The following is a 27,581-nucleotide window of genomic DNA, read 5'->3' as shown; positions in this document are numbered from 1 at the left end:
TACAATTTACACATGACACAGAAGCAGAATTAGCATCATGTGCATGAACATCAGGTCTGCAGTTGGATTTGCAAACAGATGACACATGACCCTTCTTTTTGCATTTGTAACACACGGCCCAACGTTGGGGACAATCCTCTCGTGAATGTTTCGTAAAACACCCTGCACATGAAGGAAGTTGCCGTGGGGGTTTGCTGCAGTTTCTTAGAGGTTTGTTTACGGTTAGGCCGAGGCTGCGCTTGGGAGCGTACTGCGGCCATGTCGGCCGGCGGGGACACGCCGCATGCTTCAACAACAGCGCACAGAGGTTGTATGTCCCCGACGTCAATCCCTGCCTCTATTTGCGCTCCAGCGGCGCGAGAAATTTCAAAAGACTTAGTGATGGATAGGACTTCATCTAGAGTCGGATTTGCCAACTGAAGGGCACGTTGCATAACTTCTTTGTCGGGCGCCGATCAGGTAATAGCATCCCGTACCATAGAATCAGCGTAGGATTCTTTGTGAACTTCAGTAACAAATTGACACTTTCTACTGAGGCCGTGAAGTTCAGCAGCCCAAGCGCGATAGGATTGATTCGGTTGTTTTTGGCAACAATAAAAGACTACACGAGAGGCGTATGCTTTTGAAAATATACAGACAGAAGTGAGCACATTTCAGCAAAGGACAAAGACGCAGGATCTTTCAAAGGAGCCAATTGCTACAACAACCGATACATTTGAGGTGAAATCCACGATAGGAACAGAGACTTACATATTTGGTTGTCCACGACATGAAATGCCAAGAAGTGCTGTCGAAGACATTTTTCGTAATCAGACCAGTCTTCCGCCGTCTCGTCGTAAGGAGGAAAAGGAGGGAGCGACAACAACGAGCGACGCCCCGCATTGGATGCCGCGACGAAATCACGAATCACATTTGTGAGAAGCGTTGGCTGTTCAATGAGACCTTGCTATAATTGCTCTAAAGTAGCCATGGAAACCTTTGGGTCAACGATGAAAAAGAAAAATTCACTACCTCGTTGCCAATTGTTATAACCTCAAGTTTAACAAATATATTTCAAGGACGACACAATACATGTAAGTCACAGATCAAGAAAACAAAGTAAGACGGGCGTACACTTTAACAGTCAAATCAGAACTGAGTCAGAGTCTAGCGGCCGCTGGCTGGCTGGCCGCTTAGGCGGCGCTGCTGCTGCATGGCTGGCAGACAGCGCCGCATGTAGAGGACGCGCGTAACTGCACGGCGGCTCTTTAAAAGATCGGCGAGTCACAACACTTTTATAATACCTAGAAGAATGTGAATTAAGTACAGATGTACTGAGTAATACAGATGTCAAGTGGCAGTAATTTCAAAGTGAAAAATTGTGAAAAACAGGGAAATGTTTAGTTACCTTTTAATAGTTTCAAACTTAGTGATTTATTTTTGTTTTCCAGATTATTACTAGTATAACCACAATTCATGCCTGTAATGAACACAGGCTTTTTACACTTTTTCAGTTAATATCTACTTACCATATTACCAAATAAATTTAATTGGTATGCTCTGTGGTAAAATAATACAAGGAATACTTTTAAGAATTTATGCATAAGTTTTTGTGGATATGTGTTTTTAATGCTGTTGATATGGCTTGGGAATAGGTAAGCATTATCATTATCTTTAAGACTTTGAGTCTCACATTCTTTCAGTTATGACCACACTTGGAACCTTTTTATGAAATAGCACTAACTAAAACACACTGTTTCAGGCCTGGTGATCATGAAGCTCCTTCTCGCAGTTCATCACAAGACATAACTGGCGCTGAAAATGCAGACAAACCAAAATGTTATGTACATAGTAAAAATGTACCAAACAAAATAGCTCGGGAGAAGCTGAATGGAGGTGGTTTCTCTAAACCAGTGTCAGTAAATCAAGATGTAAGAACTTATTCCGAACAGAGAGGTGCAGGTATTTTAGCAGAGAAGAAGCACATGCGTACAAAGCATGTGGATCTAGTAATTGATATGAAGTTGAAATCTGGAGATAGAACACTGGTTTCAAGAACAGAGAAACTTGAGTTACCAGGTTCTTGTAGTGGTGATTATGTTTCTCTGGAAACTCCTCCTCAGAAAACTCCAGTTACAGATGAAAGTGGAAGTGTGGAAAGAGGAAGAATAAATGTGTTTGTTCAAACACAGAAACAGGCAAAAACAGCAAACCAAATGCACGATCTTTCCTCAGATTTTAAGAATTTAAACCATAAAGAAAATATACAGTTTGTGGAGAGCAATAGGCAACAAAACAGAGTTGAGAGAGCTCCAATGTGCTGCTGTGAATGCAAAAGGGAGTTGGATCTTATAGCAAAAGCTGTGAAATCAGCAAAGGAAAACCATTTTTCAAAACACAAAACGGCAGCAGAGTCAGGTACTTCAAAGAAGGAGTGTACACAGTGTGAGAATTCATATAGAAATTACAAAGTGGAGAAAGGAAGAGTTATCAATAAAGAAGGCAGTAGTCTGAGTACTGTTGGCTCTTCATCACCAGTAATTTCAGATAACTCTTCTCACGCTGTTTTTTATCAGGGTGTTGGGCAGTTGGGGATGGTCTCAGGAGGCACTGATACTGCTGATAATTTATCTTTAGCTTCAGCCAAACCTGTTTTGTCTGCTTCAAGAAGTACTAATGTGAGGAGAAAGCACTTAAATATGAACGGCAGTAAAAAGCCTATGAAAATAGACAAAGGAGAACAAGTAAATGGGCACAGTTTGGGAGCTCCTGCTACATCTGATATCTCTGTGCAGGTTACCTCTGATAGTATACTCAGTGGTTACAAAAATTCTGCAGGAAACAGAAGTGGTGGTTCAGGTGATCATGTTGTGAAATGTGATAATGAAACCAGTGAAAGTAAGCGAATAAAGAATGCTCACTGTGATAGAGAGAAGAAACTGGATGATTGCCAAATGCCAGTAGAAATTACTGCTTTTGGACAGAAAAGGCAAACGTGCCCTTGTTGTAAAAAAAGTGTCTCAGAGGAAAGTGTGTATGCATTATCACAACAGTTCCTTGTGAATGCTAGTCAACAAAAAGCATGCCCTTGCTGCTATGTCCTACAGAAATATTCCCAAAAATCTGAAAGGGAAATAGAATCTCAAGAAACAGTTCATTTAGTTTCTGAAGATGTGCATTCAAACAATTCAAATCAGAATAATTCTGACAAAACAGATGAAATAAACAATAACACACAGAAAGAAAATGAAGACCATTTTGACATTAATGCAGTTTCAAACTCTCCAGATGGAGACTGTAAGCCACTTGCTTACATTTTGGCGTTTGAACCTGCAACTCCAAATGCTGCAAAAAGAGAAGAAGAAATGAGAAGAAAGTCATTGGAGGTAATAAAAGTTAAAGTTCCTTCGCTGCGACCACCCAAGAAAGGAGAAATTACAACTACAGGAAACCATTGGGGCAATATCCAGAAAGGAAAAGAAGGTAGCAATCCAATTAATGATGAAAAATTAGGTCATGCTGCTAGATTTAGGGATAGGGGAACAACAGAGCAGAAAATCTATAAGACAACAATTCAGGTAGTGTATGTATGAAGTATTTCTAAAATAAGTTAGTGTAAAGGGCCTGTTATATGGTATGTTTCAGAATTTTCTGTTAATTTTGAAGCTAATCTACTGTCTTCCAAGAACTCAACAATTGTGGTGTTGCTGACACTAACATTTGGGGCACACATTAATTATGAACTCTCACTATAACATACCCTTGTTTTCTGTGAGCTGGAGGAATAAAGAAAGGGGGGAGGAGGCAGAAAGATGCAGAGGATAGAACTAAGAGAAATTCTAAATTTATCTGCGTGTATACCACTTAAAATATAGCTACTGTGTGGTATGACATTGTCCCCATACTGAAATAAACCTAAGAGGGCAATCCAAAAAAGTGTCTCCCATTTTATGGGCATGTGGAGAAACTGTTAATAAGATTGTTAGCCACACTGTTTTTAAGTGGCACTGTTCCTGCTTCCAAATAAGCATTTGTGCCCTTTACTCAGATTCTCTGTCTTGGCGTGGCAGCTATTCAAAATGGAACTTCTGTTGAACTCTACTGCAAGTGCAAAGTTCACACAGATATTTAATTTTTGAATGCAAAAGGCACTAAACCAGTTGAAATTCTTTTCCATCTGATGGAAGCATATGGATGCTCATGCATGGATGTCAAAAATGTTCATAAGTGGTGTAGAGAGTTTACAGCTGGTCAGACTGAAACTCACAATGCGGAAAGAGCAGTAGGCCATCAGTTCTGATGATACTGTCATGAAGGTTGAGTAAACCATGCACAGAAATCAGAGGATCACTCTGAATGCTCTCTGCATTTTGATTCATGAAATTTCCTGAAGCACAATCCACAGGATTTTAAAGGAAAAGTTGCAATATTGGAAGGCGTGTGCAAGACGGCTATTGCATATGTGTACAGAAGACTACAAAGGGCAGTGAGTTGATTCTTCCCATGGAATTTCTTCTCCACTTTGCACATGAAAAGGACAACTTTTTGGACCTGATTGTCATGTGTGACGAAGCCTGAGCGTTCCACTTTACATCTGACACAAAACAACAGTCATGCAAGTGGCGGCATCTCTTTTCGCCCAAGCCACAAAAATTCAAACAAGCACAGTCTGCTGATAAAGTCCTAACGACTGTATTTTTGGAGCACAAGGGGTTACTGCTGGTCGACATTCTGCTTGCTGGGACAGCAACAAGCACTGACAAGTACCGTGAAACACTGAAATAACTTGGAAGAGCAATTCAGAACCAGAGAAGAGGAACATCGAGCAAGGGCATAAGCATTCTCCTAAATGATGCATGCCCATGTCACCCATCAAACCGATGATTTCCTGTAAAACTCTGGTTGGAATGTCATCACCCACGAACCATACAGTCCAGACTTGTACCAAGCAACTGCCACTTATTCCTTTAGTTGGAGGAACATTTGTCTCAATGACAGTTGTGCTGTCACAACACGGTAAAAGATTAGGTTCAACATTTTCTGAAGGACGTGGTGATGAGCTCTTATGACATGGGTATTGTAAAACTGCCACTGTGTCTACAGAAATGCATTGACCAAAATGGTGATTATGTAGAAAATTCTCTTTAAAATGATGTAACTATTGTTTCCCCAATACTATGGTTTCTATATTTAAAAATATAGGGGATTTACTTTTGTGATTGCCCTTGTAGTTTGTTTACTGCTAGTCTGTAATATTTGCTCTGCATGCAGTCTAAGTGTAATGAATTCTTTTGCAATATTTTGGGCAGTGATCTTGATTCCAGTGCACAACTAACAAAAGACATAATCCTTGTTCATGAGATAATTACTCTTTCATGATTTGTAGTGTTACAATTAGGTTATACTGACTTAATATAACTACAAATATCTGTTTGTATAGAAGCTTTCCTGTAAAATGCTAAAATTATTTTTGGGGATGAACTAATGCCACCATTCAATGTACGAATACTGACTACGCTGAAAAGCGATATTTTGATTTTAGAGGCAGTAGAACACAATTTGAAGCAACAAACATGAAATTTCAGTGTAGAAAAAACTTTTAAAACAATAATTTCAGGGGAACTGTGTTACTAACTGTCAAATAAATGGTTACTGTTATTATAGTAGTATGAATGTTATAATAATGTTATTTATGAACAACTTTATTTTGCAGAATTAAAATGGCAAATTTGCAGGTGATGTTACAGTTTTTTCTCTTTCAGGTCCAGAACTGTTTTAAATCTCTAAGTATTGACTTCTGGAGGTTTTTGTGTTGCTTTACTTATAACCATTTTGGTTGTAGCAGAATATAAAGAAATATGTAGCAGGCAGCCCAAATCTGTTTTTAAATGTGAAATCCACAATTACTGAGGGCTTTCCAGCTTCCTTCATGCTTTCCAACAAGAGTTGAATATGCTCTTGCATGCATGTTTCATATTCTCTTCAACATTTTTATCTGTTATTGGCCACAAGACAAATTCTTTTTGCATTCATTGCCGTTATTATCATTTAACAATTATCAACAAAATACATAAATTCATTTCAAAATCATATTCTCCACTCTAAAAATAGTCTGTATCATGGCATAAGCCATACCTTGTGTATTGCAAGCAGTATCTCTGCCTTGAGCAAGTAAAGTTTAACAGTTCCTTTAATTTGTTTGAGGTACAGGCCGTAAGGCCTTGATCCACACTAAATGTTACTCAATAAACATTCACAATTTATGGATTAGTCTCATAATGTTTGTTGTGGCATACATTATGGATACAAGGAAAGGATTCATTTATTTAATAGAAGTGCAGTATTTAGGATTGGATAGTTCTTTGGGAAGTCCAGGAAGGAATTTAGTTATTTATACACAGATGAATTGCTTCACACCAGACACGAAATGTACTGGACAGCAGAATGGTTCATGAAAAAGACAATTTCTTGCTCAACTTTCAGAAAATACTTTCTTACTCACCTTTAAAAACACGTTGTTGTTGTTGTTGTTGTTGTTGTTGCCTTCAGTCCTGAGACTGGTTTGATGCAGCTGTCCATGCTACTCTATCCTGTGCAAGCTTCTTCATCTCCCAGTACTTACTGCAACCTACATTGTTATAACGTCAAGTTTAACACATATATTTCACAACGACACAACACATATGAGTCACAGAGTGAGTTGACAAGCAAGACATGTGTACACGTTAGCATTTGAATGAGCACCGAGTCCCAGTCTAGCGGCCGCTGCTCGGCTGGCCGCTTAGGTGGCGCAGCTGCTGCATGGCTGGCAGACAGCGCCGCACGTATTGGACGTGCGTAATTACGCGGCGGCGCTTTGAATGATCGGCGAGCCACAACATATATCCTTCTGAATCTGCTTAGTGTATTCATCTCTTGGTCTCCCTCTACGATTTTTACCCTCCACGCTGCCCTCCAGTGCTAAATTTGTGATCCCTTGATGCCTCAGAACATGTCCTACCATCCGGTCCCTTCTTCTTGTCAAGTTGTGCCACAAATTCCTCTTCTCCCCAATCCTATTCAATACCTCCTCATTAGTTATGTGATCTACCCATCTAATCTTCAGCATTCTTCTGTAGCACCACATTTCAAAAGCTTCTATTCTCTTCTTGTCCAAACTGTTTATCTTCCATGTTTCACATCCATACATGGCTACACTCCATACAAATACTTTCAGAAACGACTTCCTGACACATCTATACTCGATGTTAACAAATTTCTCTTCTTCAAAAACGCTTTCCTTGCCATTGCCAGTCTACATTTTATATCCTCTCTACTTCGACCATCATCAGTTATTTTGCTCCCCAAATAGCAAAATTCCTTTACTACTTTAAGTGTCTCATTTCCTACTCTAATTCCCTCAGCATCACCCAACTTAATTCGACTACATTCCATTATCCTCGTTTTGCTTTTGTTGATGTTCATCTTATATCCTCCTTTCAAGACACTGTCCATTCCATTCAACTGCTCTTCCAAGTCCTTTGCTGTCTCTGACAGTATTACAATGTCATCGGCGAACCTCTATGTTTTTATTTCTTCTCCATGGACTTTAATACCTACTCCGAATTTTTCTTTTGTTTCCTTTACTGCTTGCTCAATATACAGATTGAATAACATCGGGGACAGGCTACAACCCCCCAGGGGCTCAGCATTCATTTGCTGGGTACGGGCTTGGCGACCCCGGGGTCCTGAGCTGGGGACTGGTCAGCGCCGCCAGTCTCCTGTCACCGTAACCCCCGGACATGCTTCAGCGACCACCGTATGGCGCGGCGGTGGAATGTTGTGTGCTGCGGGGAATGGTAATCTTGGCTTGACCGCCTGGATTGCGAGGAAGGCCAACCTCTATAAAAACCCCTCAATCTTCCGGTGTGCTCCGCGCCTATGAGATGCATGGCTGTTGAGGTGGAACAGTCGCAAGCGGGCAACCTCTGGGGCACCTGCCACACCCCAGTTGTATAAGGCTTACTCAGGCACACGGGGCTCTGTCTGAGCGGACCTTTAGTTCCCTAGCTGCTCGTGGGACCGCAATGGACCCTTCGACCTCTACATTTCCCCCTACCAGTGGCTTGGGTGGGCCACTGGTAGGAAAACACACCCGATCGAAGAAGCGTCTTCGTGCTGCGAGTCCTCCAGCGCCTAATGTTGATCGAGATTTATCAGACTGTCGTAACAGAGCACATGCTGATAATCAGAATGTGTTTTTGATTATTAAACGGAAGGAGGGTAGCTTTGAGAGGGTTTCTCCCTTTTACATCCACAAGGGTCTTGAGGGAATTGCAGGAACACTTAAATCTGTGAAGCGACTTTGCAATGGGACTCTGTTAGTTGAGACATCTAGTTCCCGTCAAGTCACTTCTCTTCGGAAAGCAACCTGTCTCGGTGAGTACGCTATCGAGACCGAGCTCCACTCCACTCTGAACTACAGTAAGGGTGTTGTGACATGTAGGGACTTGGTGGATATCCCCACAGACGAGTTAAAATCTGAATGGGCTGATGAAGGTATTGTTGACGTGCAGCATATTATGAAACGAGTCGATGGGAACCTAATCAAATCCGACTCGTTTATTCTCACGTTCAGTTGCCCACGACTCCCAGAGCATGTTAACGCGGGGTTCTTACGTTTGCCAGTAAGGCCATATTTCCCCAACCCAATGCACTGTTTTCAATGTCAGCGCTTTGGGCATACTACGTTGGGGAGCAATGGGATAGCCACTTGTGGTAAATGTGGTCAGCCTGCCCATGAAGGAGCCGATTGTTCATTGCCTGTGAAGTGCGTGAATTGCTCTGGGAGTCACCCTGTCTGGAGCCGGGTCTGCCCCATCTATCTCGAAGAACGGAAGATACAGGAGATTAAAACATCTAAGCGCATCCCCAATGGTGAGGCCAAGAAGCTCTTCATGGCCATGCAACCTCCTGTGTTTACAACATCTTTCACTTCCGCTCTGAAGAAACCGGTACCAATGGCCACTGTTGCTACGCAAACAGAGGTTGCTAGTGTTAGCACTAATACCTGCGTTTGCCAGTGCACTTGTGCTGCTGCGGTTGTTTTGCAACCTGCGGCTCTCCCTGCAACGTCGGACAAGGCTGTGGTTGCTGACATTGGGGTACTTCCTGCCTCTCCCCCTATGGCGCCTTCTGCCCCGGCGAGTAAAGCTCCTCCTGTAGACAAGGCTCTGCATTCTAAGCCCTCCAAGACAAAGACGCTGAAGGTGAAGGTTTTGCCACCTGAGGAGACTAGTCAGGGTCGGTCCGATGACGAGGCCATCGTACTGTCTGACATCCCCCGTGGGTCGTCATCGGAGCTGATGGACATTGATGTCGACCGGGGGCGATCTTCTCGCCCCAGGAATAAATCTCCGGCGAGTATGGGCTCTCCTCCGAAGCACAGAGGAAGGGTGAAAGTTCAGCCACCCTAATCACTGGCCCCCATATTACAGTGGAACCTGAATGGGTTCAGGACGCATGTGGCCGAATTACAACTCCTTGTACGAGAGTGCCCTTTGTGCTTATGTCTCCAAGAGACACATTTTCGGGCCACTGATGCTCCTTCTTTACGGGGCTATACCGTATATCGGAAAGATGATCTGACGGGGCAAAGGGCAAAGGATGGTGTTGCGGTTTTTGTCCGTGACATGCACGCCTCATCTGAGCTCCCTCTCGTTAGACTTGCAAGCAGTTGCAGTTGACCTTCATGTGGGTCGGAGGCTCACAGTCTGTTCAGTCTACTTACCACCTCAGGATGTGATAGACTCTGAGGCTCTCACAGACCTTATTAGCCAACTCCCCCGCCCATTTCTTCTGCTGGGGGACTTCAATGCTCATAATGTCTTATGGGGCTCTCCGACTACTTGCCCCAGGGGTCGCATTCTGGAAAGCCTCATGATGTCTGAAGAACTGTGCATCCTCAACTCTGGTGCTCCCACTCATTTCTGTATTGCTTCCGGGTCGTCATCGGCTATTGACCTTTCCTTTTGCTCTCCAGCACTCGCGGATTCTGCTCTGTGGGCGGTTGTTGCTGACCTCCATTCTAGTGACCACTTCCCCCTTTGGATTCACCTCCTGGATGAGGCTGTGGCATTATCAGTGCCGCCTCGGTGGCACCTCTGCAGAGCTGACTGGACACTTTTCAGCCAACTGGCTGTTTTGGAACACCGTGCCAGCGTCCACGAATGGGTAGACCATGTTACAGCCGTGATCTCCCATGCTGCTGAATTGTCCATTCCACGGTCACCCGGTAATCCCAAGAGGTGTCCGTCCCCTGGTGGACCACTGAGTGCCGCTCCGCCATCCGAGCCCGCCGTGCAGCTCTGCGCCGCTTCAAGTGCCGTCCCTCAGCTGACAATCTTGCGGCCTTTTGTGTGGCAAGGGCCAAAGCGCGGCGAGTGATTAAAGAGAGCAAACGACGGTCATGGCAATCGTTCTTGAACTCCATCTCCCGTTCCACTAATTCTACGAAAGTATGGGAAGCCATCAGGAGGATTTCCGGCAAACTCGGCCAGCTCCCTGTCACGGCATTGCTGCATCAGGGAAGTCTCCTCACAGCGCCGAGAGACATTGCCCAGACACTGGCCATGCATTTTGCGGAATCTACCGCTACTGTGAACTGTGATCCAGATTTCTGCCGCTACCGCACTGCCATCGAGAGGGGTCACTTGGACTTCCAGTCTCCAAATTCTGAACCCTACAACTGCCCCTTCACAATGTGGGAACTGGATTCGGCGCTGTCTGTGGCTCATGATACAGCGCCTGGCCATGATCAAATCCGGTACAGCATGCTGCAGCACTTGTTACTGCCTTCCAAGGAAGTTCTCCTGAATTTTTTTAATATGATATGGTTATCCGGCACATACCCTGACTCGTGGAGGGAGGCGGTTTTGATTCCTCTCCTCAAACCGGGAAGGACCGAACGCATCCCAGCAGTTATCGAAGTATTGCTTTGACGAGCTGTGTCGGGAAGACGTTGGAACGCATGGTCAACCGTTGCCTGGTTTGGCTGCTCGAGACCAGGCAGCTCCTTAGCCCCTCTCAGTGTGGCTTTCGGCGATATCGTTCCACTATCGACAACTTGACCCTGCTTGAGGCGGCCATCCAGCAGGCCTTCCTACGTAACCAGCATTGTCTTGGTGTCTTCTTTGACATTCATAAGGCGTAGGACACTACTTGGCGCCGCAATATCCTCAATCAACTCCATGAGTGGGGCTTTCGTGGCCGTCTCCCCATCTTCATTCGGTCCTTTCTTTCCCACCGCCTCTTTCGTTATAGGGTTGGTAATGTGCTATCTGATTTGTATATGCAGGAGAATGGTGTTCCTCAGGGAAGCGTTTTAAGTGTCACCCTCTTTGCCGTCGCCATTAACAGTATCACGTCCACTATCCAGAGTCCTGTCCAATGCTCCTTGTTTGTGGACGATTTTGCTGTTTTCTGTTCTTCCTCCAATCTTGTCACTGCTAGTCGGCAGTTGCAGCTTACGATACAGTGATTAGAGGCATGGACTGCGACGACGGGTTTTACCTTTTCTGCAGACAAATGTGTGTGTGTTCATTTTAATCGTTCTCGACGTCTTTTTACCTCCCCTGAATTGCGTCTGAGGGACACCATTCTTCCTTTTAGCGACACTGTGCGGTTCCTGGGCCTCACTTTTGATTCAAAGTTGTCGTGGTTGCCTCACCTTAAAGACCTCAAGGTGCGGGCCCTGAAGGCACTGAATATTTTGAAGTGAAGTGTCTGAGCCATCGGTCCTGGGGAGCAGATCGGGCGCATCGCGTATTGACTATGGTTGCACCGTGTATGGGTCAGCAAGGCCTTCGTATCTGAAGATTCTTGATGCAGTACACCATGAGGGTATCAGGCTGGCCACTGGTGCCTTCCGTACCAGTCCCATGCCCAGCCTGTGTGCTGAGGCAGGGGAACCGCCGCTCGCCATCCGGCGGAAACTCCTCATGGTGCGACGGGTGTGTCAATTCCTTGCCTGTCCTACCTCCCCTGCGTACCTTACCATTGCCCGACCGCCTATGGAACGTCTCTTTTCCAGTCGTCCCAGGGCAACGAGACCATTTGGGATTCGTGCCAAGCATTTGCTTGAGTCCCTTGGTGTGGAGCGTGTGGCCCCCCAACGACACGGTTTTACTCGCCTGCCTCCCTGGTTGCTCCAGAGGCCCAGCGTCCTTTTAGACTTGTCGGAGTACCGGAGGAGTTGCACTCCTGCGTTTGTTTTTATCTCCTTATTTTATGATATTTTAAACCAGCATCCCGGCCATGTACCAGTATTTACGGATGGCTCTAAACTGGGGGACTCTGTTGGTTGTGCTGTTGTTTTCCCCGATCGAGTTGTCAAGTTACGGCTTCCTGCGGCGTTTACCATCTTTGATGCCGAATTGTTTGCGATCTTGCGGGCATTGGAGCAGATGAGGTGTGTTCCCAGTCTTAAGTTCCTCATCTGTTCTGACTCCCTGAGTGCCCTTCAGACCATGCAACACTTGTACCCAGCGGATACGGTCGTCCAGAACATCCATGATGCCCTCCTCCACCTGCAACGGCAGGGGAAGGAGTCCTTCTGCTGGGTGCCGGGGCACGTTGGTATTAGGGGAAACGAACTGGCGGATGTGGCTGCCAAAGATGCACGTTCCCTCCCTCACGTTGTTGAATGTGCCGTCCCCCTCCATGCTGTTACCTCCCTCCTGCGTTTTCGCGTTATGCGTCAGTGGGAAGAGGAGTGGCTGGAGTCGGTGACAATAAGCTGCGTCTGGTCAAGGCTACCACGCGGCCATGGCATACGTCCTACCAGTCGTGCAGGTGGGATGAGGTTCTCCTCACTCGCCTCCGCATCGGGCACAGTCCCTTAACGCATGGTTTTTTACTCCGGCGGGAGGACCCCCCAATCTGCAGTTCTTGTGGCGTCCAGATTACTGTCCGCCACATTTTACTTGACTGTCTTTTATTCTCTGACCAGAGGGCGGTGGTTTCCTTGCCACCGGATTTGCCCTCTATTTTACAAGATGACGCAACGACTGTAGTTAAGGTCTTACGGTTTTGTGTCCTGTCCAATTTGTTGCCTCGGATTTTAGGGAGAGGGTTTTAATGTGCTGCTGGGTGACTGGCTCACCCAGGTTTTAGGTAAGAGGTCAGCCAGTCACGATTGCCTCCTTGTTTCCCTTCAGTTTCTGTTCTCTTTTCCTTGTGTTTCCTTTCCTTTTTAGTGTCTCCCTTCTCCTCTCGTTTTGCCTCTGTGTGTGAGGATTTGGAACTGTGTCAGGTCTGTGTGTTTTAGCCGTTCTCCTTGTTCGCTGTTTGTGTTAGTCCCTTCACTGCATGTGTTCCTGTTTTTATGCGTTTGGGCGCTGATGACCACGCTGTTTAGCGCCCGTAAACTTCAAACACACACACACAGGCTACAACCCTGTCTCACTCCCTTCCCAACCGCTGCTTCCCTTTCATGCCCCTCGACTCTTATAACTGCCATCTGGTTTCTGTACAAATTGTAAATAGCCTTTCACTCCCTGTATTTTACCCCTGCCACCTTTAGAATTTGAAAGAGAGTATTCCAGTCAACATTGTCAAAAGCTTTCTCTAAGTCTACAAATGCCAGAAATGTAGGTTTGCTCTTCCTTAATCTATTTTTTAAGATAAGTCGTAGGGTCAGTATTGCCTCCCGTGTTCCAACATTTCTACGGAATCCAAACTGATCTTCGCTGTCAGCTTCTACCAGTTTTTCCATTCGTCTGTAAAGAATATGCATTAGTATTTTGCAGCTGTGACTTATTAAACTGATGGTTCGGTAATATTCGCATCTGTCAACACTTGCTGTCTTTGGGATTGGAATTATTATATTCTTCTTGAAGTCTGAGGGTATTTCGCCTGTCTCATACATCTTGCTCACCAGATGGTAGAGTTTTATCAGGACTGGCTCTCCCAATGCCGTCAGTAGTTCCAATGGAATGTTGTCTACTCCCAGGGCCTTGTTTCGACTCAGGTCGTTCAGCGCTCTGTCAAACTCTTTACGCAGTATCATATCTCCCATTTCATCTTCATCTATGGCCTCTTCCATTTCCATAATATTGTCCTCAAGTACATCGTCCTTGTATAGACCCTCTATATACTCCTTCCACCTTTCTGCTTTCCCTTCTTTTTGCTTAGAACTGGGTTTCCATCTGAGCTCTTGATATTCATACAAGTGGCTCTCTGTTCTCCAAAGGTCTCTTTAATTTTCCTTTAGGCAGTATCTATCTTACCCCTAGTGAGATAAGCCTCTACATCCTTACATTTGTCCTCTAGCCATCCCTGCTTAGCCATTTTGCACTTCCTGTCGATCTCATTTTTGAGACGTTTGTATTCCTTTTTGCCTGCTTCATTTACTGCATTTTTATATTTTCTCCTTTCATCAATTAAATTCAATATTTCTTCTGTTACCCAAGGATTTCTACTAGCCCTCGTCTTTACCTACTTGATCCTCTGCTGCCTTCACTATTTCATCCCTCAAAGCTACCCATTCTTCTTCTACTGTATTTCTTTCCCCCATTCCTGTCAATTGTTCCCTTATGCTCTCCCTGAAACTCTGTACAATCTCTGGTTCTTTCAATTTATCCAGGTCCCATCTCCTTAAATTCCCACCTTTTTGCAGTTTCTTCAGTTTTAATCTACAGTTCATAACCAATAGATTGTGGTCAGAGTCCACATCTGCCCCTGGAAATGTCTTACAATTTAAAACCTGGTTCCCAAATCTCTGTCTTACCATTATATAATCTATCTGATACCTTCTAGTATCTCCAGGATTCTTCCATGTATACAACCTTCTTTTATGATTCTTGAACCAAGTGTTAGCTAAGATTAAGTTATGCTCTGTGCAAAATTCTACCAGGCGGCTTCCTCTTTCATTTCTCTCCCCCAATCCATATTCGCCCACTATGTTTCCTTCTCTCCCTTTTCCTACTCTCGAATTCCAGTCACCCATGACTATTAAATTTTTGTCTCCCTTCACTACCTGAATAATTTCTTTTATCTCATCATACATTTCATCTATTTCTTCATCATCTGCAGAGGTAGTTGGCATATAAACTTTTACTACTGTAGTAGGCATGGGCTTCGTATCAATCTTGGCCACAATAATACGTTCACTATGCTGTTTGTAGTAGCTTACCCGCACCCCTATTTTTTTATTCATTATTAAACCTACTCCTGCATTACCCCTATTTGATTTTGTATTTATAACCCTGTATTCACCTGACCAAAAGTCTTATTCCTCCTGCCACCGAACTTCACTAATTCCCACTATATCTAACTTCAACCTATCCATTTTCCTTTTTAAATTTTCTAACCTACCTGACCGATTAAGGGATCTGACATTCCACGCTCCGATCCGTAGAACGCCAGTTTTCTTTCTCCTGATAACTACGTCCTCTTGAGTAGTCCCCGCCCGGAGATCCGAATGGGGGACTATTTTACCTCTGGAATATTTTACCCAAGAGGACGCCATCATCATTTAACCATACAGTAAAGCTGCATGCCCTCGGGAAAAATTATGGCTGTAGTTTCCCCTTGGTTTCAGCTGTTCGCTAAAAACATGTATGTTAAGGAAATACTTCATCAAAAACTTAAGCATGTTATCATCTATTGTTGTGTGACTGTTAGCTACTCGACACTAGTTCTGTTTTAGTTCTGTGTATTGAGTGATGATCTGTGCTCATAGGCACAATTAGGATTAAATGAAGATAGAAATTTTGTGTTGTTGCCAGAGGACAGCAGACATAAGCTTCTTTCTAGCGGAAAATACGTGAATTGAAATAGCAGTGTTTGTTTTTCTAGTTGCATATGGTTTTGTTTGAAAAGTCACCATATGGTAAAATATTGCAGAACATTACAGTCTGCTTGAAGACACACTTCTTACTGTATAATGTCTTATGTGTAGGAGTTACTACGGTCTCGCCGTCCTGATTATGTGCAGAATGCAGAAGAGAGGCGACACTGTGTTGCAGAGATGACACGCCTTCGTGAGCAGCGGTTGCAAGAGTGTCGTAATTTGCTAGCTGCAGGCTTAGCCCCTCCACCACCACCACCTCCATCATCTGTGGCATCAGAGGTTCTTGGTAAGGCAGCTGCATATGCTTTAGTATCTCTGGCAAATTAAGCTATGTGATCTAAACTCAAATTTTTATATTATCATAACATATTGATCCATGCCAGAATACAGTCATTATAAGTATAATTAAATTGAATATCTTTCCATACTTAATTTTGCTGTTATTCATACATTTTGGTGTTAGTGATTCTGAGATAGTTTAGTGCAGAAATCTTGTGGATTAACATACGTAAGGTGCAAATTTAATTTTTAAGTTAGCACAGTGAGCCTGAAATATTGAGCAACTGATTTGCTAGAGAACAATGTGAATTAAGATAGACTGCTACTCATCACATAGAAGAGGCATCAAATAGCAAACAGGCACACTTAAAAGTTGGGTGCTAGATAGTAAAGCTAGGCTGCTGGATATTAAAGCTATCAGACAAAGTACACACACACACACACACACACACACACACACACACACGAGGCACATGTGCATCTGGAGATGACAGTTGTAATGTGTGTGTGTGTGTGTGTGTGTGTGTGTGTGTGTGTGAAACCAAATCATAAGTTGTCATTCTGTTAACTGTTATATTCAGGAGACACATCACTTGTAAAATCAGAAGCATTTGTCACTCGTCAGTAGCCAGAAATCAACTTCGCTGTGGAAGATTGATTTCCGGAAATGTTATCAGATAAGGGTATATAATAATGTTCTCTGAAAATTTGGAAATAATTATATGTCATAGACTTACACATATATACTGTTCAGTGTCTATTGAAGGATGCTTCTGTACCTTTATCATATTTCTTACTTCATGTCCCATTTGGTCCATGGGAAGAATGACTGCTGGTATGTTGTTGTTAAGTCAGAATGCATCATCTTCTCCTATGTATGTAGCATAAGAGTCGCAGGAAGAATATCAGTACACACTCCTCATGGATCATGTACACTCAACATCGGAGTAAACTATTCTGTTTTGCAGAACACTTCTTTTGTAGTCCACCATGATGGAAAATAAACTTGTTCTTGAATCTTCGTCTCTCGATTAATCCAACTTCGGAAAGCCCCCTTACTAACCAACATTACTTGAGAATTGCTTGGCCAAGAGTTTTCAAACTAATGTACCCCACTGAGAGAACCACATCTTTCTCGGATTTCTTGCACACGTTCCTTGTTCCCAGATTTATGAGGGCAGGATAAAAAGCTCTCACTTTGGTAATGAAAGACTATGCTTCTTGGTACAAAAGTTCATTCATTGTTTTTGTGTCCCCTTTTGGACCAGTGCACTTTCTTTAACATTTCTCCATGGAATAGATAATATTACAGAAATGTGATTCTGTTAGATCTGAAAAACTGGCATCTGTGGCTGCCATACTCTTGTGTCTGTTTTCGTTTGTTTTGTACAGACAACTTGTTTTGTATTTACCAGTTATTGTTTTACTCTTTGCAAGGTAATCTATGATATATTGCACAATATGCAGTACATAGGGTGACAAGACTGAAAAACGCCAAGTCAAAGTTGTATAAAATAATGGAAGTGAATCTTTGCCTTTAACTGAGAAAAGTAAAAGAAAAATACTGTTGACTGAAATGAAATTTTTAAGGAAAGTTCAGTGATGTGCCCTCAGAGATCAAATACAAAACAATATGATAAAAGAACATTGATAAAAGAAAAAAAAATCGGAGCAAGGATGCATAAAATGGGAACAGCATATCAATAGTTTGTAATTGTAATTAATCTGAAAAAAAAAGAAAGGTATGAAGTGAATTATTGAGCAATATCACACGTAATCGACTTTTCTATGAAAAAGTCGGAAGTGCTCGGCAGAACATATATTCAGCCAGATAACCCACGAAATGTTTGGTTCACAGCAATGAAATTTATAATCGTGCATGTCAGAAATATTCATCTGCTGCAATTTATGCTGTGCACTTCAGATCCCACCTTGGGAAGAAACAGCAAAAAATTTTTGATGACCAGTATTATATGTAAAAGCTTAGCTTGTAGCTACACTGTGTGTATACTAACTTAAACCATTAGCTTTTCCTAGTTGTGTTTTTGCACTACTTAACAGTGATGATGTTTTTGGCTGTCTACTTCATGTGTCCTATGCTCTGAATGTGGGCTGTCATTGGATGGTGAGATCATGTGACATAGGCTATGATTGGCTGACAAAATTGCGTCATACAGTGCAATCTCAATTTCAGTGCTTCAGAAGTTACCATGTTGTATTTGGTGGAACTTGTATTCATACTTTTGTAATACGGATATAGGCAGTGTATATGTTGCCATACATCGAAAATGTTTCCAAATTGTATTGTTTTCTATTGAGTTTCATTTCCTAAAGTGCTGGGAAGTTCTATGCCGGTGCATAAAACCTTTACCATTCAAAGGATTCATAGGTTTTACGGCTGTGAGGGAATGTATATTGTTACTTAACACAGAAAAAATGTATCACCTGATACAATGCTGCCTGACATTTGAAGCAGCAATTGTGAAGAAATGACCAAGGCACTAACATATGTCGCCCTTCTTTATTTTAATATCAGGTAGTACACAATCATCTGAATTCAAGAAACAGTTTATTAAGATCATTATTGACACATACTAAAACACGTCAGCAAGCAAACCCAAAAGTAGCAAGCTAGGACTCAGAAAATTAATTAGTGGCTGGTGCTGGACAAGAGACTTCCTTTCACACATATAGGGGCGTGGTTAACTTCTGAGAGTTAATGGTTTATTTCCACATATTACAACACATTAACACTCACATGTATAGGTACGTCAGATTCAGTAACGCATGAAGAATGGAATACTAAACTAAGTTGAAAGTCTAACACAACACACAGAATTGTACAAGTCACAGAATATTTATGCACACTGCCACTATGCTTGCCATCATGGAGTGAGGCTCTACAGAGTATTGGGCAACTTGGAAGACCTGGAGCGTAGGCTGTTAAGGCTATGCTCCAATGGCACCAGAGGCAGAGTCAGTCTTGAGAAGTGGGACATTTATGTGGTGTTCACAGTGTGTGAGTGAGTGTGAAGAAGAGTAGAACACAGACCATCTGCTACAGTACAATTTGTGCCCTGTCACATGCATAGTGGAGGACATGGTCACCAGAAGCATTTGAAGTGGCCACATTTTGGTCAGAAAGTTTAGTTTAATAATGTGAGGTGTTTGTTTTCTTGATATCCACTTGTACACTTTTTAATCTGTTTTGTAAATGTGTTTTGATGTAATAAATAAATAAATATTTATTTAGTTCATTCTGTGGTTCCTCTTCCTCAATCACAGCGTGAACAAGAAGATGAGAAGTACTGAGATATATGCTAGCAACAGGAAATCAGCTTAAATCGTTCAGTGGAAGAAATGTGATATTTACATGGTTCTACGTAGATTATGCAAGATAACATCACAACTTGCTCCATTTCTAGAAACAGATTATTGTTGGTCATTGGCATGATCCAAGCAACTGGAAAAAGTTGCAAGTCATTCAAGTTTTCAGAGTTAATGGACTGAAGAACATAATGTAATAGCCTGTATAGTTAAAGTCAATCTGTTGCAGGATCATGGAACATGTTGTATACTTGTGTGTTATGGCCTTCTTGGAGGGTGAAAATATACTTCGTAGGAATGAAAATAGTGTAATGGGTTATACTTTCCGGCTGCTGATAACCATACAGTTGAGTGCCTCACAAACCAAATATCATCATCATCATCATCAGTTGTACTTTCAGAAGGTGTGGGGGAGTGATTGTCCGCAGGAGGTGGTTGGAGATGCAGACTATGTATGCAACTAGTCTTTTTTGAAAAACTCTTTATTAACAACCATACACAAACATGGAACACACTGCAGCAGGCAGCGTGCAGGGATGAGTCAGGTGGTAGCCAGGGATAGGCAGGTAGGCAGGCCCAGCAGGGCTATGTGGGTGATGGTCATGGAACTGCAGGCTGTAGAGTGGCTGCGGGTGGCAGACGGCATAGAGGTGACTGGAACTCGGTGTGCAGTTCCGACCATTGAGGCAGCAGCAGCTGGCTGGTGGCCCAGGCTCAGGCAGTAAGAGGGTGATTGCTGCTTCACGATCTGCGGACAGCAAATATAGCTGTGTCAAAAGTACTGTGATGACTGGATCAGTCTGTATGTCATAGCATGGCCCAGCTGTGCTGATAGCGAAGGGCTGAACCTGGGAGTTTAAATACCATTGCCCCGTTCTGAGTCTGCAGATGAGCCATGTTTCTATGTTACTTGGAAACATGTGGAGTGGAGTCTGGTGACAGGTCCCAGCTTTTGTCATACAGCAGTCGGTCAAATGCAGAAGCTTCCTGAATGCTGTCCACTCCCAGGTCATTGGCATGCAGGAGCATTCAGAAGTGGTGGTGTTTGCTGAATTGCTGTATCATCATGGGTGTTGTCCAGCTGGCAAGATGTGGCTGTGGCCTGGTTACAGTGCTGATCTGCTTTCCATGCTACTAAAGTTCTGTGCAGCTGCAATGGATTACACAAACGGCTATCTTTTGAAACTCAGCTTGCTCTATATGTTCACAAGATCTACAAGGTACTAGATCATAAGTAGCTCCTAGGTCAATGCTTTATTCATTAATTTATGGAGGACATTCAGTACAGTTTTTTACCGACACCAAGTGAACAAAATACACATATTTGACTGTGTTTGTGATTTATTAGATTTAGGACTTACTAACAAACAGAACTATGTTTCAAGGATATGGGCATGATAATTGTAAAATATGAAAGTAGCATTTGGTGCACTTCAAAGGAGTCTTCTAGGATCATAAGTGTTCACACTGTATGTAAATGGTCAACATTGTAAACTTGTTGAGGTTATGCTATTGTATACATAAAAGTCCCAATGCCAGGAAATTGCAAGATCTACAGAGGATAAGCATTTGCTGCAGGAACTGGCAGTTGACCATCAAAATTAAACAAAAGTAACATATTGCTCATAAATACAAACACATCTTTCATTATATGATTGGCATTCAGTCACTAAAAGCAGCCACAGCCATAAAAAATGTACAAGTGTGTGTCAAAAGTGATTTAATTGAAACTACCATATAAGACTAGTTATAGCAAAGGAAAATGCCACACTAAGAATTATTGATAAAATTCTAAGGAAATGTAATTCGTCCACAAAGCAGATAGCTTAAAAAATTCTCAGCTGATCAATTTGAGTATTGGTTGATAGTCTGGAGCCCTTACCAGGTAAGATTAATAGAAGAGATATAGAATATTCAAGAGTGGGCACATTCTTGACTGATTCATTCAATAAACACATTAACACTAAAGAGATGCTCATCCAGTTCCAAATTCCAGTTGAACATGTTGCAAAAGAAGTATATCATAGAGAGTTCTGCTGTTGAAATTACGAGAATGCACATTCTGGACGGAGAAGCAACATAATGGGAAAATCACAGAAATTAGAGTCCAAGCAAAGGGTTATGATATTCTTCCTGCACCTTGTTCACAGAATATGGATGATAATGACAGTGACACATAAAGTACCCTCCACCTCACACTGTAAGATGGCTTGGCAGTTAAATGTGTGTTTGTTTAAATTGTTATTTGACTGTTTCAAAATTTATTCTTGACATTTTTGTGATTCATGAATGTGCACTAATTGATTTTTTTTCCCTCTCAATAGTTAATCGACGTCGAGTGTTCACCCAGAAACAGATGAAAAGTTTGACGAAGCGACACTATCGTCTTTTACCAGAGACACAAAACAAAAATTCAGAACGAAAGCGTAAGCAAGATTTCCGCACCAATAGACTTATGGCTGAAATATTTGCCAGGGTTAGTATGGAAGTTGCTTCTTATTCAAGCTTGTAGGTTTCAGACATGAATATGGCATCTTTAACAGCCAGAGTCCCATTCAATAAAACTCTTCTGGGTGAGACCCTGTCATGATCTGCATGTCATCTACTATTCCAGGCATTCATTATCAGGGTGAACTTGCTACTGTTGGCATTATCACTTCATGGTGCAGTCACATGTCCAAAGAATTTTATCAGCATGTTTCAATACTTGCCCAAAGTGTACTTACACAAGTGTTATTCACACGGTTAATTGTTTTTGCATAATTTTGGTGGAAGATGTAGACAAACTGTTTTACAGAAGCTTAGAAACACGCTGCGTGATTATTACTATGCTGGGACCAATGCATGTCCTGCTGTCTGAAGAAGATTGAATAAATGCTTGTATAGGGCTAACTGTAACTAAAAGTATGTCTGTAATAACCAGACATAACTAGCCTGCTAAGGGGCTGAAAATCACTAATGACCAATAACTTGGGGATGCAGAAGGTTATGGAAAATGTATTAATCCTCTAACCAAGGGTGATTTTCCAGTATTTCCGTAAAAAATTGTGGGGCATTTTTATTCAATAGTTAGAGTAGTTGTAAGAATAAAATTAAAGGAATGTAACAAGAAAACCAAAAAGTTAATTTATAGTTCATATTTAATTGATATTTAACATGCCGTGCGGTTTGAGGCGCCTTGTCAGGGATTGTGCAGCCCCTCCTGCCGGAGGTTCAAGTCCTTCCTCGGACGTGTGTGTGTGTGTGTGTGTGTGTGTGTGTGTGTGTGTGTGTGTGTGTGTGTGTTAGCGTTAGCATAAGTTAGTGTAAGTAGTGTGTAAGTCTAGGGACCAATGACCTCAGCAGTTTGGTTCCATAGGAATTCACACACATTTGACTTTTAACAAATAATGTGGGAAATGCGAAAATCATGTTCAATGTTATAAAAGTGAGAAGAAACTTAATAATAATTTTTGTGAGTGCTGTATATCTTCAAGCAAGGTTCCACAGACAAGCTCAAGAATATGGTTACTAATTTGCTGGAGAATGTATAAAACATGACTCCTGACATTTCAGATAGGAAAATAGTGACCTCTGATATTCTGGAGCAACAGAAAAAGATTTGATGAGAAAACAGCACCCTACAATGTTCCAGAGCAGCATAAAAGTATTCAGTGGGCAAATTGTGGTTTCCAGCGTGCAAACAGAGCAAAAATTACATCCGATGCAGTAACAAGGGGCCCACAAAATTGTCTAGAAAGAGTGGAATGTGCACATTTATATCACCTGTGCCTGGAGGGTTAAAGACAAAAAATGCATCCATAGAACGTGCAATCTTCTAAGATATTTTATGAAGTTGTCCTCTTTCATTGCAGAATATGTCAGAGGCAATTAGTCCTTCCTTTGAATCTCTAGATAGGATCTATCTAGACTTGTTTGAACCTTTAGATAGGATCTGTGTGGACTTGTTTGGATCTCTGGGTAGGAGTTGCTTAGTCTTCTTTAGTTCTCTAAACCATACCTGTGTAGAAGGGATTTATCAAGAGGAAGTTGAATAAAGCTATAGTTCTATGCATGAGCACCTGGAATATTATAATTTTGAATGTTGTGGAAAATCGGGGGAATTAGAAGAGAGAGGTGTCCCTGCACAAGTTAGATGTGGTACTGGTTAATAAAGTGAAAAGAAAATGGTGGTGTCTGGCTAGATGGTTTTAAGTCAATAAAGTCAATAATAGTGCCAGCGAAGGGTGTATCAGGTATTGCCTTTGTCACGAATAGAAATGAAGATATCAGTGTGCGTTGTATGAATAAATGATTTTTCTGGGTATTGAAACAAAGTAAATGGCCAAGGGATTGGGTGACATTAACTGCAGAACGTACCAAGATGAGGTGGTCAGATTCAAATCATAACCTGTTAGTGATGAACAGAAATGTGAACGTATGGAAGTGGAATATTGTAAACTCAGGACAGGATTATATAAAGTGAAAATTATGAGTGTCAGTGAGCAATGACCCAAGTAACTCCTGCGGGTTTTTCAACAGAAGAGGAGTTATGTAAAATGTGACCTATGAATGCAAATAATGGAGTTTATTCACAGTAAGAGATATATATATATGTATATACAAGATGCTACTAAGAAAAGTGCAAGCTATCAAAAGTCTATATTCCCAAACAAATTCCAGTCCAAGCCATGTCAGAGTTCTATCTATTACAAATAAGAGTCAACCAGAATAACACTGTAGCAAACATAACAACACTTGTGGCACGCACTCCACTGCTTGCATTAAGACATAGCGAAGAGAGTACCTTGCACTGGCTTATATGTTGGAGTGTGGCATGATTCTCTCAAGGGTACATCTGAGGACCAGCACCATCTGAGTACTGGTGCCACAGAGGTTGATAGTAATGTGCTGGCTTCTTGGTTTCCATGACAATTTCTGGTGGCACCACTACAGTAATAAAGAAGTAAATAATTATGAAAGAACAGACCATTACAAGTGCAGTGAAATAGAGGTGAAAATTCACAAGTACCACTAAAAGAACTCCAGCTTATCACTCACAGAAGGAAACATGATGCAACTGGAAGAAGCAAATGTGAACGCAAAAGAAAAAATGAAAATTCAACATCATAGGTTGTTCATAAATAAAGTAAATGGGAATTATAAAGAGGCTGATTCATAATTGATGAGAGAGACATTTTAAGAAACAGAGATGTTCATAAGAAAACTACTGCAACAGTGAAGTTTTGGAAAAGTAATATTAACCTATGGAATGCAGATGAGGAATATTTTTTGAGGACAGACACAAGGGCATATGGATGCGTATAGATGGCAAGAGGACATCAAAGGTATATATAATGGTGAAGTACTGTTCCAAAGTGTGGTGCAAGAGAGAGAGAGTTTGTTGTGGAAGCAACAGGTGGTCCTACAATGTCTTAAAATTCACAACACATTGAAATATTTGACATCAAGTGAGGCAGTTACAGAGTCAAAGATACTGTTGGCATCACTAAAATCTCTTGGTATCCTTATGCCCTGGTATCAGAAAGTTGTGAAACAGGAACACACAAAGAAAATGTAAAGGTGTGACCTTGTAGCTAGTAATTTACGGGGCACGGAGGGTTATAAAATCAGAATATTTTCGCAGAACTTGTTTACCTGCTGAAAAGCTGGGTCAGTGTTCTAAATCCTGATATGAGTGGGTGTGAAATACAGAAGTAATTATTTACAATAGAGGTAAAGATTGGTATACATGAAAGAAGTATTTTGTGAAAACTCCATATACAGGGCTATTACAAATGATTGAAGCAATTTCATAAATTCACTGTAGCTCCATTGATTGACATATGGTCACGACGCACTACAGATATGTAGAAAAACTCATAAAGTTTTGTTCGGCTGAAGCCGCACTTCAGGTTTCTGCCGTCAGAGTGCTCGAGAGCGCAGTGAGACAAAATGGCGACAGGAGCCGAGAAAGCGTATGTCGTGCTTGAAATGCACTCACATCAGTCAGTCATAACAGTGCAACGAAACTTCAGGACAAAGTTCAACAAAGATCCACCAACTGCTAACTCCATTCGGCGATGGTATGCGCAGTTTAAAGCTTCTGGATGCCTCTGTAAGGGGAAATCAACGGGTCGGCCTGCACTGAGCGAAGAAACGGTTGAACGCGTGTGGGCAAGTTTCACTCGTAGCCCGCGGAAAATTGGCTCATGCCAGAACTGGAGACCGACAGCGCCGACTTCATCTTTCAACAGGATGGTGCTCCACCGCACTTCCATCATGATGTTCGGCATTTCTTAAACAGGAGATTGGAAAACCGATGGATCGGTCGTGGTGGAGATCATGATCAGCAATTCATGTCATGGCCTTCATGCTCTCCCGACTTAACCCCATGCGATTTCTTTCTGTGGGGTTATGTGAAAGATTCAGTGTTTAAACCTCCTCTACCAAGAAACGTGCCAGAACTGCGAGCTCGCATCAACGGTGCTTTCAAACTCATTGTTGGGGACATGCTGCGCCGAGTGCGGGAGGAACTTGATTATCGGCTTGATGTCTGCCGAATCACTAAAGGGGCACATATCGAACATTTGTGAATGCCTAAAAAAACTTTTTGAGTTTTTGTATGTGTGTGCAAAGCATTGTGAAAATATCTCAAATAATAATGTTATTGTAGAGCTGTGAAATCGCTTCAATCATTTGTAATAACCCTGTGTAATGAAAGCATATGAAATAACAGTTTGTATATAAATGTTTTATTAGCTCCTGTCTTAAAATTGTTTTCAGCAGAACTGAAATCGTGTGATATTTGATACCTTTTGGTAACAAATTAAGTACATAAAATAAAAATACAGCATTTTAATTATGAAACATGGTCAACATTTACAGTAACTTGACCAAGTCAGCATACAGTTCATTTTCATGATATAAATAACCTTACGATCACTGGCGATACTGTATTCAGTCCAGGTTCTGTGGTGATTTTTGGAAGAGATTGTTTGCAGACATTTCACTTCAGTGTACCTCTTTAGTAACATACTATATTCAAATACATTTTTCTTTTTGTACAGAAACTTCAGAGGAGGGTCTTGAAAGGAGAAGTGAATTTATCAAACAGTGTCACTGTTATATCAAGCTCAGCCTGAAATTTTGCATCTCCTTTCAGGTAAGTATAAGGATGTGTACACAATTGTGTCATTTAGTGAACCATGAATGATTCAAATTCAGTGATGATAATTTTAGTATCTGGAATCCACATATAGTCGGTGAAGAAACAATACCGCGTAAGTAGCAAAATAAGAATTTTACACGAGAGACGAAAAACTGTCTAAAATGCCTAATACGTTTCACAGCGGCGCTAAATTTGCATCGTAGCACTACAAGGAAATATTGGATTAAATAAAAATGTGAAAAAAATATGCTTTAGAAAGCTTAATTACAGCACATACGCAGAATTGTCTCTGTATTTATGCCATGATCTGCTGCTTACGCGATATTTGTTTGTCAGTGTCCCGGCACGACTTGACACATTTATGATGGTATTTGGTGCTGGGAAAGCTAGTAAGAACACGTTTTGGAGCATTAATCATTTTTATTGAAAAATTTCATAGAAACATTTTAAATAAATATACTGTTTACATAGTTGTGATAATGTCTGCACATTTCTTCAAGAAAAATCCTAAACGTCACTCAAAGCAGCAACAGAGAATTGCACTGCACTGATACCTGTCACATAGTTACCTCCACAATAGTTTTCATTCATAAGAAATGTTGTCATAATTATGACAATCTTCAGGAAGAACAGATTTAAGTTGTTGTAAATGATCCCATTTGGATTTCTTGATTTTCAGTCTTTCCTTGTATAGTTTCGGGAAGCAAACATCTCCAAGAACTTTCCTTGGACACATCCTTAATTCTTCCCACACTTCGTTGAAAGAGCACTTGTAGTAAATAATACCATTTGGGCGGTACTGTAGCGCCCTCAGGTCGGTAACTGTAGGCTCATTTTTTACAGCTCTTCCAGGCCTAATTGAGTTGTACAGCCACAAACTTTTCTCTGCATAGTTGATAAAAAAGGAATGATCTAGGTAATGGACTTTGTATGGCTGTGGCTTTTTTCTCGCTTCTTTAGATATCATAGCGTATTGGCTAGGACATGTAACTTCACATCCTTTAAGCTTGCACT

General features: G+C 41.9%; 1 protein-coding gene across 6 annotated transcripts in view; it reads left to right on the top strand.

Annotated features, from left to right (window-relative positions):
* LOC126100634 (uncharacterized) overlaps positions 1 to 27,581 on the top strand; it is a 93,609-nt gene that overhangs the window by 55,376 nt on the left and 10,652 nt on the right. For 3 of the 6 annotated variants that reach the window (XR_007522192.1, XM_049911261.1, XM_049911263.1), the window contains exons 7-10: positions 1,742 to 3,557; positions 15,920 to 16,097; positions 21,742 to 21,893; positions 26,467 to 26,561. Coding sequence is in view for 4 of the 6 variants with exons in the window: in XM_049911261.1 (XP_049767218.1) it covers positions 1,742 to 3,557; positions 15,920 to 16,097; positions 21,742 to 21,893; positions 26,467 to 26,541 (2,221 nt within the window). In the remaining 2 variants the exon portion in view is untranslated. Of the gene's footprint in view, positions 1 to 1,741; positions 3,558 to 15,919; positions 16,098 to 21,741; positions 21,894 to 26,466; positions 26,562 to 27,581 lie in introns of those variants that run through there. The other 3 variants (XM_049911262.1, XR_007522193.1, XM_049911264.1) reach the window with 3 other exon arrangements.

The sequence above is a fragment of the Schistocerca cancellata genome, chromosome 9 (genome assembly GCF_023864275.1).
Source record: "Schistocerca cancellata isolate TAMUIC-IGC-003103 chromosome 9, iqSchCanc2.1, whole genome shotgun sequence".
In the NCBI taxonomy this organism is placed as follows: Eukaryota; Metazoa; Arthropoda; class Insecta; order Orthoptera; family Acrididae; genus Schistocerca; species Schistocerca cancellata.
Note: the sequence above shows the minus strand (reverse complement) of the source record. Positions and strands in the feature narration are given on the sequence as shown.